Source organism: Leptinotarsa decemlineata, unplaced genomic scaffold (assembly GCF_025532065.1).
Source record: "Leptinotarsa decemlineata unplaced genomic scaffold, Ldec_3_MD MMD2_tig00026340_RagTag_RagTag, whole genome shotgun sequence".
Taxonomy (NCBI): Eukaryota; Metazoa; Arthropoda; class Insecta; order Coleoptera; family Chrysomelidae; genus Leptinotarsa; species Leptinotarsa decemlineata.
The window spans coordinates 15,008,142-15,021,854 of record NW_027412694.1 but is presented as its reverse complement, the minus strand read 5'-3'; the positions used below and the strand labels follow the sequence as shown (position 1 = coordinate 15,021,854).

General features: G+C 38.8%; 2 protein-coding genes across 3 annotated transcripts in view; both read right to left on the bottom strand.

Annotated features, from left to right (window-relative positions):
* LOC111514969 (myrosinase 1) overlaps positions 1 to 13,713 on the bottom strand; it is a 66,424-nt gene that overhangs the window by 50,429 nt on the left and 2,282 nt on the right. The gene's annotated exons all lie outside the window — the stretch shown is intronic.
* On the bottom strand, positions 3,536 to 8,925 carry LOC141485920 (uncharacterized). The gene is made up of 2 exons (XM_074183591.1): positions 7,834 to 8,925; positions 3,536 to 5,277 (listed from the first exon to the last, which is right to left on the bottom strand). Exons 1-2 carry the CDS (start codon positions 8,606 to 8,608, stop codon positions 5,177 to 5,179), a joined length of 876 nt encoding a protein of 291 aa, XP_074039692.1. The 5' UTR covers positions 8,609 to 8,925; the 3' UTR covers positions 3,536 to 5,176.

Sequence of the window (13,713 nt, the reverse complement as noted above, 5' to 3'; positions counted from 1 at the left end):
GCCGAACACACTTCTCCCATTTCTCCGCTGTGACTCTTTTCAAAGCCTCATCAAAAAGTACTTTGAGATCTGCAAATTTGAACGTGGTGTTATGCTGAGCTACAAAATTCTTCACATCCGCCCATATTAACTTGATGAGGTGCATTGTCCATTACGATCACAGCATTATCCTCCAGATGGGGTAGAACTTTGGAAAACCACTGTTCGAAAGATTCACCGTTCATTTCTTCGTGATAATCTCCAGTTTTCTTCGACTCGAAACACCACAGCCCTTCAGCAACAAACCCATTGCCGATGTGACAAATAATAAGCCGTTTTCCTTTACCTGAAATTATGAAGAGGTATGTAAGTAAATAAAACAAATACGAGGGTTACTTTTTATATATTGAGATTGAGGCAGGTCTTAATATAAATATAAGTTTACCTGATGGATTTGTTAATCCGGTGGATAGTCCATCTAGGAAGGCCCTCCTAGATGAGATCACAGTTTCATCCATATAATGAATTGTTCTCTGTTGTTCCCTATAATATTTAATTTTGGTCAAATACTCTCTCCTCCATAACACAATTTCCTCTCTATCCAATAATAAACTATTGCGCCCTCGTTTTTTCTATACAAAATTCAAATGTTTCAATACTTTATGGAATGTTGACCGCTTGAAACTTGGCAGTAAAACATCTTCATTTATTTCTGTGAGTAATTTGTCTATCGTGGGTATTTCATTTCTGAAAAAGTACTCATGCACTTTCCTTTTGATTGCATGTTTATCAGCATCATCTATTGATTTTATAATGGTTTGACGATTCTGATTTGTATTCGGTTTGGAAAATGTATGATTTTGTTTATATTCCCGTAAAACATTGTAAATCGAAGCGCAACACACTCCAATTTTATCGGAAACTTTCGATACGACTTCGTCGACAGTCGATGTCTCAATTTTTTCCATCTCTTTCTTGAACACATTTATAATCACTTCTTTCATCTCAACACTCAAATGTCTTTTTTTATCGTTTCCTGGCTGAACTCAGAGTATAGCTCACAGTGTCATCAGCAATGTCTGTACTGGACATATTGGAAAACAATTTTAAACAATATACTTTAACGCACGCCACACAAAAAACGCAAACGACTGATTACAACCCTGTGCTGGTACCGAACTCGTACCAAGAAGGCGATTACTGGGCGATCACGTGAACATCACGCTTCGGTTTTGTTTTGGTTTACTTTATCTTGGATTTGGATAGACTTCAGAGCTATTTTAAATATTTGAGGATGAGTTCCGCTCTCGATACATGTGTGAATCAGCTACCATTTTCAGAACCTCACTATTTTATATTTCTTATTTTTCAATTGTGAAATTCTGGTTTCAATATCTATATCATAGACTGGACTGGAAGTAAAAAAAAACTATTGATTTGCATTGGGTGCCTTATTCAAAAATGTTGAAAACTTTGCTTTGTCTACATTGTTGAAGTTATCTTGAAGATCTCATTGATTGATTGAACAATTAAATGCATTTGCAGCTTGTTGTAAATTTATGTACCCTCACTCTTATTTTTTAGTCTAATTTGACCGGACTAATATACGTTTACCCTTTTAAACATAACAAACAGCTGCTGGTTTCAGCATGACGGGACTCCTCCACACAATTAAAGAGCAGTTTGCGAATATTTACTCCAAAGGTGTCCTAATAGGTGGTTAGGAAATTCTGGACCAGTGACTTGTGGGGCTCCACAACAATCTAATCTATGGTGAGCAAGAATATGACACAGTGGGTGAACTTAGTGAAAATATCATCACGCAATTCAGGTCTATCAGAAGAAGGGGCTGTTTTTAATTTGAGACGACGAGCTCGCTTATGTATTCAATAGGAAGGCCATCATTTCGAACACTTGTAGTAATACTTTTTGTGCATTTTTAACAAGTTCATGATTTCATTCTTGGTTTTTGAAACGCACTGTACTCAGCCAAGTGCCAAATTTATAATAAAGTTCCAACATACATCGTTTTTCTCCATTTGAGAATGAGGAAATTTCGACTGAAGTATTCGTGCAAACTTATGATATTTCATGAGTTCTGACAACTAGTGGTCAATAAACAAAATTTTTCGATGGAGTCATGACCATCCCCGATTAAATCGTTTTTTTTTAATACCTGTGGTTTCAGAAGAACAAATCATAACAAATTATACATCGATGAAATCAGAATGAGAAGCACTATTTTTCTGTATGAAAAAAACAATATGGTGCCAAAAAAAACCAAAGTTGATGATGATTGCCAGATGACGAATCATAAAAACGTGTAGCTGAAAAAAGTATCAAAGAAAATGTGTTTACGGTTTTGAGGTATGTTGTCAAATAACGCCAGAAAAAAAATTAAAACGAAAATCCCGATTTTTAGTTTTTTCGGGAAACACTCTGAATTTCCCAAGTTTCGAAACAGTGTTTTGTTAAAACAAAAAAACGCAACTTTGCCCTAATTCAAGCTTCAACGTATCCCCTGTAGTTTAGGAGATCCCAATGGTGGGGGTCGAATTTGAATTACACAGAATACCTTGATCATAGGTGGATGTCCATTAAAATAAAAAACGAGTTATTGACTTTTTCAATATAATTGAAGCTGTTTTGGTCACAATTTCACAATTCTCATTATGTCTTCAATTCACTAGAAAACACGTGAGTATTAAGAAAATAAAAATCCTAAAACGAAAATCAGAAAAGTCTCCTATACAGTCTTCTTTCTGCTATTTATTTTGAAATAATGAAATATATCTCAGTAACGAGTAGATTCTTTGTGAATCAAATTCATGTAGTATCTAAGTGAAATCTGATAGAAAATTGAAAACATTAATGTAAGTAGTTGTATTTAATGATAAGCATTCATTCCAGGCATTCAAAGGTGTAGTTATCTCATTATTTTTGGAAAAATCTACTGATTGTTACTGAGTGTGAAACATGATAATGATTCTCCATTAGATAAAAGTCTCGCGTTATAGTTATTAAAGATAAAAAGTTTATATTTATCGAGGATAAAACAGTTTTTCATTTATTGCGGACCTTTTTAACCTCTGGTAGAAGTCCATTATATCTAAAAGTGGAGTGCAGTATATTTGCGAAGAACAAAAACTCAAAAGTCGTCTCCACAATTAAATGTCGCCATCAGCTGTTAGAGCGGTAAAACCATCAAACAGTACATGTTTCGAATCTATATAGGTTCATCATCAGCTGATATTTAAAATTATGGAGAAGAAAATATTTTATTTTATAACGGAGAAAAGAAAATTAACACATATCACTAATAAACAAATAGTCACAATGACGTATTAATAAAAATGAGAAAATATTTTTTTATAGTAGGAAAAAGGAGAAATTTATAATATCATATCGTGACTATTTGTTTCATTAGTAAAATGTGTTAATTTTCTTCTCTCTGTTATGAAATAAAATATTTTCTTTTCCATAATTTTGAATATTAGCTGATAATGAACCTATATGAGTTCGAAACATGTACTGATTGATGGTTTTACCGCTCTAACATCTGATGCTGACATTAAATTGTGGAGACGACTTTGAGTTTTTATTCTTCGCAAAAGCGGACATTATTGTTTAAAAACAAATTTTGATGCTCTTCTCAAATTCTTTAGGAAATAATTTTATTTTTAATGATTCGTATTAACTTTTTAAATAAGACAGTCTCTCAACGCTAGACGCGTGTCATATACACATACAAACTACTTTTCGCTTTCTGGACATATTCAATTTCAGTAAAGTTGGTACCGAGAAATGATGTTTTGTAACACTTTTTTTTCAAATTGTACTGTACCAACAAGGTATGTCTTCTAATTTCATCTCCGCTCAAATCGAATGTTTGAAATATGTTTTTTTCGTTAACCAGCTATCGCACCCATACAAAAGATAACTATCAAAAGTCGAAACTTGTACGAGCTAAGGACTAACGAGGTCTTACCTTTTAACGTGTGATTTCTAACACGGAATATAGTGTATTTTCTGAACGACATGTGAAAGCCTGTGTCATAGTGAATGCGTGTGTGTATGAGTATAGTATATCCAATACCAAGTGGAAGAGCACAGAGAGGGAATTCTCGCCTCGACATAGGCGTCGGCATATTATTTTTCTGTGGTAGTTTTTCAGTTACTTATTCTTACAATCATAGCAATTGATCACCCCATGAAAAAGTTATCTCAACTGAATTTTTCCGCCATGAAAAACTTCGAAATTTAAGATAGTTGATTTCCGAGTCGAAAACTCTAAAATACAATGAAAACACAAATAATAACACCGAATCATCGTCAAACATATATTTACAAAATGATAGAGGCCAACAAAATTATTAGAAAAATCAAAATTCTTCTTCGCTATATTTGGATGAGGTGGAATCATCATCGGGTTGAATAACGATCAGATTTATGGAACTTTGCACATAATATTTGTTCTCTTCTTTTATAACGTTCTTCCACATATCACTATTACCTACTTCTGTCTGTTAAAAAAATCTGTTTAAAATCTGTTTTTTCCGTTAACCACAGAACGACAACCCTCAGAAATCGAAACTCGTGAGAGCTAAGGACTAACGGGGTCTCACCTTGTAACGTGTGATTCCTAACACGGGTTGGACGATAGCAAGTGAAGATCGATCGTTCAGACTAGGGCTTGAACCACCGACAAACACGGCAGTCAATTCGAGTGAGTGAACAAAGCACCCACCACGAACCGCTTGGCTACCGACCGACCGGTCGTAACTACTTCATTCACAACTCGCCTTATATTGTCAAGCAATACAGCATTCAAAGTCGGTGACTGATTACATTTCCGCAAGCTTTCTTTCATTGTAGCCCAAACCATTTCAATTGGATTGAACAGTTGATTGAATTGATTGATTGATTGAATAGTATGGAGGCAAACGTAAGAGAATATGATCACGTGTTTCACACATCGAATCAATAATATTGTAACGAATTAAAGAATTAACTGTCTTAAACAAATTCATTTTAACAATACTTCACTATCACAACTAATTTATTTACACCACTCAGTAACTAATGCTTAATTTATCTTCACCGTTTGTTTCTTGGAACAGGTTGGACTCAAAATTTCTGCCCTGGTCCGAATGCCAATGGGACACCGAATCGACATATCCATTCCTTTACCAGGACGTCAGCGACGGTAAAGGCTTCCTGGTTGGGCAGGGCATAGGCTTCTGCCCACTTGCTGAAGTAGTCCATGGCTACCAGGATGTATTTGTTCCCATGGTGGGACTTTGGGAACGGGCCGGCGATATCGATGGCGATTCTCTCGAAAGGACTACCCACGTTATACTGACGCATTGGAGCTTTCGGTCGTATCCTAGGTCCGTTACTGGCAGCGCATACAGCACACTTTCTGCATCAGTCCTTGACGTCGGCTTGACAATTAACCCAGTAAAACCGTTGTCTTACTTTCTGGAGGGTCTTCGTTACTCCCAGATGTCCTCCAGTGACTCCATCATGGATTTCTTTGAGCACCTCCCGTCGTCTGCTCCTGGGTACCACTGTCTGGTGCCTTTCTTCTGCACCGTCTTCAGACTCCAACACCCGCTTCAGAACCCCGTTTTCCAAAGTAAGGGAGTTCCATTGTGCCCAGTAGGACTTGATCACTGGCGAATAACCTGCTACCTCCTGCCACGATGGTCTTCGATTACTTTTCTTCCATCCGATGACTAAACCAAGATCTGGGTCTTTCTCTTGGTCTTCCTTGATCTTATCATCCTCCCAGTTGTCGTCTACAGCTGTAGTTCAACAAATAGCTGCTTCCTTCTCTTCTGCTCGTCGACAATGTGAGCAGTCATCGAAGCAAGGTCTCCGTGATAGGGCATCTGCTTTTTTATGGCTAGTCCCAGCTCGATGTTCTATTTCGAAGTCGAATTCTTCCTGGATTTGAAAAAGAAGTGGTCCAAGTCCCACGTTGCTGGCGTCCGTATCCAAAATGAACTCTCCGTCAGGTAAGGGGTAGCTCAAAACGGGAGCGTTGATCAAAGCTTTCTTCAGCTTCTTGAATGAGTCTTGGCATTCCTCAGACCACTGGAACTGTATCTGTCCTTCTGTGAGGCGAGTCAATGGTTTGACGATGTTGGCAAACCCCAGCACATATCGGCGGTAGTAGGTGCATAAACCAAGGAAGCTCCGAAGCTGATGTATGTCTTTTGGAATGGGCCAGTCCTTAACTGCTTTGATCTTTTGTTCGTCTACCGCCACTCCTTCCCCAGAGACAACGTGGCCAAGATAACGGACTTCTTTCTGGAACAGATGGCATTTCTTGGGGTTTTAATCCAGAACTCCTCAGACGCATGAACACCTCCTCCAGATTTTTCAAATGATCGTTGAACGATTTTCCGACCACGATCATATCGTCGAGATACACTAGAAACGTCTTCCATGAGAGACCTTTGAGAACCGTCTTCATCAATCGCCGGAGCATTACAAAGCCCGAATGGCATAACCGTGAACTGCCACAATCCTGAGCCGATGGTGAAAGCTGTCTTTTCTCGATCTTCTGGGGCCAATTCAACTTGCCAATATCCACTCTTCAAATCCAAGGTCGAGAAAATTGTGGAGCCGGCTAGCGTGTCTAGGGTGTCGTCGATTCTTGGAAGAGGGTAGCTGTCTTTCTTTGTCACGTGATTTAGTTGGCGATAATCCACGCAGAACCTTGTCGAGCCGTCCTTCTTCTTCACTAACACGACTGGGGAAGACCAGGGGCTGTCAGAAGGTTCGATGACTCCTTCTTTTCCCATATCGCTGACTATCTTGTCTGCCTCTTCTCTCTTGGCAAGAGGGAGTCTTCTAGCCGATTGCCGAATTGGTCGGGCATTCCCAGTGTCGATTCTATGCTGAACCACATTCGTTCTGCCGCCTTTTCCTTCTCCAATATCGAAGATTTCCTGGTACCTCTTGACTAACTCCCTCAATTTAGATCGGTGAGTTGATGGTATGTCTTTGGAGGAAATGTCAATTAACTTCTCCAACTCTTTAGGCAAGTTGTTGGCTTGGCTAACTGAACTGCGTACACTCCGTATGACAGAGGAAATGGACGAACAGTGCCCCAGCATTGTTCCCTTCTTCAAGGTCACGGGAAAGTAGTTGACATTCATGACCCTGACCGGCACAACTTTATCAACACGCAACAGGGTCTTCCCCAGTGCAATTCCTCGTCCAATTTTCTAGTCATGTATCTTGGGCTCGAACATTACCACATTCCCGCTGCTCGCACCACCGTCCAAGCGAGCTTTTAGTATGGTTTCAGCCCTCTTAGGTACGCACACGTCTTCGGCCAACAGGACTCTAATCATCTCTTCGCTTCTTCCATGAAGCACCAGCTCTTTTCCGCCGACACGTAAGACGCCGTCTTGAAAATTCAGCTCGAACCCTCTGGAATTCATTATGTCCATTCCAATGATCGCATCGTCCTCGATGTCCGCCACCAATGCACGATGTTTCAATTTTGTGCTGCCCAACACCAATTCAATTGGTATTTCTCCAAGTACATTGGCTGGCTCCCCTGTTGCAGTGCGTAGATTCCAGCTTGACGGTTCAATTCTTGCCGGTGTTTTGGCAAAGGTTGGCCCAAGAATGGTTCTCGTCGCACCTGTATCTAGCAGCATGGTGCAAGGCTCGTTGTTGATGAGGCCGTCTACGAAAACACCTTTGTCTTGTCGTTGGAGAACGTCAACATATGCGTTTTTTACGGGGGCTTGCTGGGTACAGGTCGACGATTGCCCCTTCTCATCGACCCCCTCTAGTTTTCCTGATTTGGTGTCGATTCTTTGAAAGCTGGACATTTGCTACGCACATGTCCAATTTTCCCACAGTTCCAGCATCTTATATTTTTCCTCTCAGGCAAAACTTCTTTCATTACTTTTCTGATGGTGGCCTCAATATCTGCAGGCACTTGTCCATCCTCCTCGATAGCTCGAACTTTGCTCTGGCTCTTGCAGGATTGTTTTGCAGCCTCAAACTCCAGAGCGCTTGCCAGTGCATCCACGAGATGTTTGGGATGAGCTAGCGTCAAGGCCTGTCTCGTTTCTTGGTCGCGAAGTCCATCCAAGAATGCTTGAACTGCTAACCGCTCCATTACATTTTCGGGTGTAGCAGGATACGCCAGACGAACCAATCGAGCTATGTCGGCTTCAAACTCCTGTAGGGATTCTCCTGATTTCTGGCAGCGGTTCTTGAGCTGTGAATGGTAAACGTGCTCTAGGTGGGCCTGTCCATACCGCAGTTCAAGATGCTTTACAAGTTGGTCATATTCTTCCTGTTCCTGGGCCGTGAGGGTTTGCAGGATATTCGTTGCTTCTCCACGCAACGCCAATGTTAATGCTACCGCCTTTTCTCCTGCATTCCATCCATTCGCTCTGGCCGCAGCTTCAAATTGTCGGCGGTAATTTGCCCAAGGAGTTTTTCCTTCGAACTGGGGCGGCTTCATGGAGAGCTTTCCTGGTTCAGAACTGAGTTTGACATCTTTCAGTTCCGGAATTGAATTTTCAGTAACCGTTTCTGTGGGGTGGGCAGAACTAACAATTTGGTTTTGCAACTTGCTAATTGTTTTTTTCATATTGCTGATTTCTGCCTCGAATTCGCCTTTGATTTCATTGCTGTTTTCCCATTTTCTTCATGTCTGCTCCGATTTCATCTTTGATTTCCCCTTTGATTTCCTCTCTGATTTTGTCCATCTCTGTCTCGATGGTTCCTATCCTTTCTTCGAGTAGGCTTGCCACACTACAAAGCTCTTTCTTCAAGCCTTCTGCATTTTCTAGAAGTTCTTCCTTCAAGCACTTCGAATTTTCCAGAAGCTTCTCCTCCAGACTTACCGAATTTTGTTGAAGTTCATCTTTCAAACTCTTCGAATTTTCCAAATGCTTCTCCTCCAGACTTACCGAATTTTGTTGAAGTTCATCTTTCAAACTCTTCGAATTTTCCAGAAGCTCCTCCTCCAGACTTACCGAATTTTGTTGAAGTCCATCGAGTTTGCTCATTTTTCACGTATAGTCAGTGGGCATACTTGAAGACTGGCTATAAATCAAATCATCTAAAGGAACAATTCGTTCAGGCCAGTCTCAACACCCTACACAGTAGGTTAATGGACTGACACCTATCAGAAAACAACTACTCCCCTGGCTAATACCACGAAGGGCGTTGGATTATATCCGACAGGTGTCAGTGCAGGATTCTTCACTTGAGACTGGCCTGAACGAATTGTTCCTTTAGATGATTTGATTTATAGCCAGTCTTCAAGTATGCCCACTGACTATACGTGAAAGATTTTTTTCCTTTTACGAGGAATTGGGCAAATTTGGATATGCAGTTGGTTACCTCGTTCACAGACAGATGGAGCGACGACAAACCTGTTGTTTGTTGTAGTCTTCAGCTTAGTTCGAGGAATGATACTCTGACGGAATTCGATTTTCAATTATCGGAAATCATCGACTTTATGTTGATGATATACACTACCTTGCACTGACGAGTGGCCAAACAGCCCGAAACCGGTCTGCAAGTGTGTTCCAATAATTGAAAATCTATTGCGGCAGTTGTATCGCCAACAGCATATGCAGGAATAACTTCTGTGAAGAATCCTGCACTGACACCTGTCGGATATAATCCAACGCCCTTCGTGGTATTAGCCAGGGGAGTAGTTGTTTTCTGATAGGTGTCAGTCCATTAACCTACTGTGTAGGGTGTTGAGACTGGCCTGAACGAATTGTTCCTTTAGATGATTTGAGTTTGCTCATTATTGAACTCCAATCACCCCCAGAAACTTCGAATAAATATGTTTCGGGATCTTCTCCTGATTCAATCAAGTTGTCCCATAGTCTCTTCTGGAGTACTGATTTTTTTTCCGGAAGAATCCAGTTCTCTCTCCTCCAATTCTTGCTTCAATTCGGCAACTTTCAAGTCCACTAGGCGCACTTTCCTTGAACACATTTTATCTATTACTGTCTATTTTACTCAAAACTGAATATGTCCACTTATTTAATGGAGTCCGAAACACTTATTTACTTTCACAAGTCTATTTTTCGCGAGAAAGGTCTATCAGTTTATATTTCCGTCGTCCGGTACTGTCCGCTTCGCGAAACACAATGAATCACCAGTCTATCTGCGCGAAAGTGCGAAAGTTTTATAGTCAATTACACCGTAATACAAAAATTGTCCACCAAGCGCTCACAAATTTATTTTAAAAATCCACTTCTGATCACCAATTGTAACGAATTAAAGAATTAACTGTCTTAAACAAATTTATTTCAACAATACTTCACTATCACAACTAATTTATTTACACCACTCAGTTACTAACGCTTAATTTATCTTCACCGTTTGTTAACCGCTCGAATCGCTTTCTTGGTACAGACTACTCTTCGGGACGATTAGCGACGTTTTTATATTGTCAACGAACGTTCCGGATCCCTCTGCGGATTTCGGGACTCATCCGCATCCTTCCCGCTCTTTCGCGGTATTCCGTCATGCGTCATGCGTCGGTCAGGGCCGGCTTCAGATTCATTACAATTTTGAAATTACGTTGTATTATGGTCGCCAGTAATACCTTTTCCGTTGGATTTTTTTTGGGTATTTCCATGTCATGATTTCGCATGAAATCAACAATATCTGATTTTTTTGTGTTATTGTTAGGTATTGTAGTCAATAAACGAGAATGATACGAAGCGTTATCCATAACAATAACCGAGTTTGGAGGAATATTTGAGAGAAGCTGCTCAGTGAAGCAGGTTTGGAATAAAGCCGCAGTCATATCATCGTGGTAATCAGCAGACGAATCCTTTATATTTTTGGCAGACAGAAGAAAAGCGTTAGGTACGAAACCACTTTTCCGGCATGCAAAATTATAACACATTTTCCTCTTGAAGGAGGTGTGTTCAGAGCACAATACTTGGTTTCATCTACCCAGCCATATTTGACAACATCATGGGTGTCAAACCAAGTTTCGTCGAGTTAGATTATATGTCTGCTGGATTGTCAGTAGCTTTTCATTCGCCTCAAATATTCTTGTCGGAGTTGAACAATGCGTGTCGATTCCATTATGAAAATTCGATTGTTCAATTTTTTATATTTGAAACCACAAGACAATAAGACACCTCGTAGAGTTTCTAAAGATTTGTAATTGTAATCGGGATAGTCGAGTAGTTTATACCAAATCATTTCCAAGGTTAGTACTTCATTTTTTTGGTATATACCATAAATTGTTCGCCGAATCACATCTTCTGTAGCACCATCAACGTTTGCGAATTTTTAATTCCTTTGGTTTCGTTTCATCGCATGGTCAATGACATCCCCTATTTCAGTGACTCGAAGAACTGTCGAACGAGATAGTTTTGTTAACTTGCATATTCTATTCACAATAGCATTCTGTGAAGTGTGACAGTTTTCCTTCTTCAAGCATTCATGAATATTTAAAATTACTCGCTGAACTTGATCATGTAAGTCCTTATTTTCAAATTCCGGATTCCAGTCAATTGACACAGATTTCTCACACGTAATGTTATCATTTGTTTCGAAAGGTCTCCAGAAAGCCATATTGATGAAAATACCCAAAAACACTAAGATTTTCACAAAAATCGGTTTGAACGATGAGATTGGAACCTTTGGTGTGAAAGTTGAAAACTTTTTCTAGAGATCAATTACCCTAACACCAAACTGGTATTTTCGCACTCGACGCGCGTTTCACTAACAAGGTTAGCATCTTCAGGAGAAGCAAATTGATACTGAATCTAAAGACAAGGGTTAGCTGTTTATATACCTGAAGTTTTTTGGTCTGATGTGGACTTTGTTTGTTAAATGATGATTATCCTTATTTTTTTTTCGGTAATTAACTAGTGGAACCACTACCTGCAAATTAATTCGTCCGCTTTCCAATCTACTGTTGACGAATTAATTTACAGGTAGTGGTTCCACTAGTTAATTACCGGAAAATCCATTAGGATAATCATTCTTTAACAAAGTCCACATCTGACCAAAAAACTTTAGGTATATAAACAGCTAACCCTTGTCTTTAGATTCAGCATCAATTTGCTTCTCCTGAAGATGCTAACCTTGTTAGCGAAACGCACGTCGAGTGCAAAAATATCAGTTTGGTGTTAGAGTAATTGATCTCTAGAAAAAGTTTTCAAAAATCCGTTTGCAAAACCACTCACTACCTCACCTAACCCCACGAACACACGGCACTGATAGAAAAATATTCAGCCAGTCCAGCTAGTCGAGCCTTTACTAATGCCTTTAAAACGTGATAGCACGTTTACTAACTATCTGGACGAGTAGTGACCACAGGCAAGAAATGTTTATGACTGTACTCTTATTCTTATTGCCGTTGCAGTTGGGAATGGATAGACTACACCTATCTGTGTGTTGACTATTTGTTTCCTTGGATTACTAGCTGATATGAAATGGTAATGAAAGATATATCTATACTTCTATACTTATATAAATGCGAAAGCCACTCACTTAACACTCATTCATCTCTTTTTCTCCATACTGGTTAGTCCTAGGAAGCTAAAATTTCATATATAGGTTCTTCTCAGCTCTTACTTGTGCAATAAGAAAGGATTTTCAAATAGTTCAATTGGAGTGCCCTCTCTGGGGATAAAAGGGGCGCGTTCACATATGAAAATTACCTTTTCATCACTGTTTCTCCGTACCGCTCAATTTTCGAAGGCTGAAATTTTGTATGCGGGTTAGTTTTATGTTGTAGATGCGTAATAAGAAAGGATATTTGAATATTTCTGTGGCGCTTGGCGCTCGAAAAAATAGAATTAATATAATAAAGTATGATCTATATGAAAGCCTATACAGGTAATGTCTCGTCGTACAAATATATTTTCATTAATTAAATTGATACTTGATGGAAATCAATGTTAAAACTAATTAATACAGTTTATTTTATGATTTTCACTCTAATATAATAAAAGTGAAAATCATACAATAAACTCTATTGATTAGTTTTTTTTTTCGGTGTATTTTCATTTTCATAATTAGCGTTAAATGTCATTCTGTTGGGAGAAATTGATAATAAAAAGTACCTATTTGTTGAACGAAAGTCGTTTTCTGTTAAGGAAATCAGAATTTTTCATCGACATACTCAAAGTACCTTATAGTTTCAAGTGTAGGCTTCAGTTTTCGATATATAGGTACCTAACTGAAGATTGCCTTTGAATTGCTTGATATATTCTCTGTTTCGTATAGCGATATTGTTCCGCATCGTGGAAATTTGGATACTATTATTTGGAAGATATATAATGACGAATTTTCAATTTTATTCTTCAGTTATATTTGACATATCACCCATTCAACTGTTTTTTTCAGTATTCACTTTTTTTTCGTTGGTCCATTAGTTCGTACACGCTACACATCCTTATTAGAATCGTTTTATTTTGAACAAGTTATTTAAGAATCTTCGCGAAAATCTTCAAATTGCACGCCCTTAATCGATCTGATCATAATCAATTTTGAAATGAGTAGCTACGAAAATGATATTGAAGACACTTAGTAAGTGTAGTAAGTCAAGTAAATTCATTGACTTCATTACATACTAAAATATGTTTGTAGCAGGTCATTCACATTAAAAATGAGTTATAAAAATTTAACAACATAAATATTTCAAAAATTGGACAACACACACATTTTAAAATTATCCAAAATATTGTGCAGTCAGAAAAA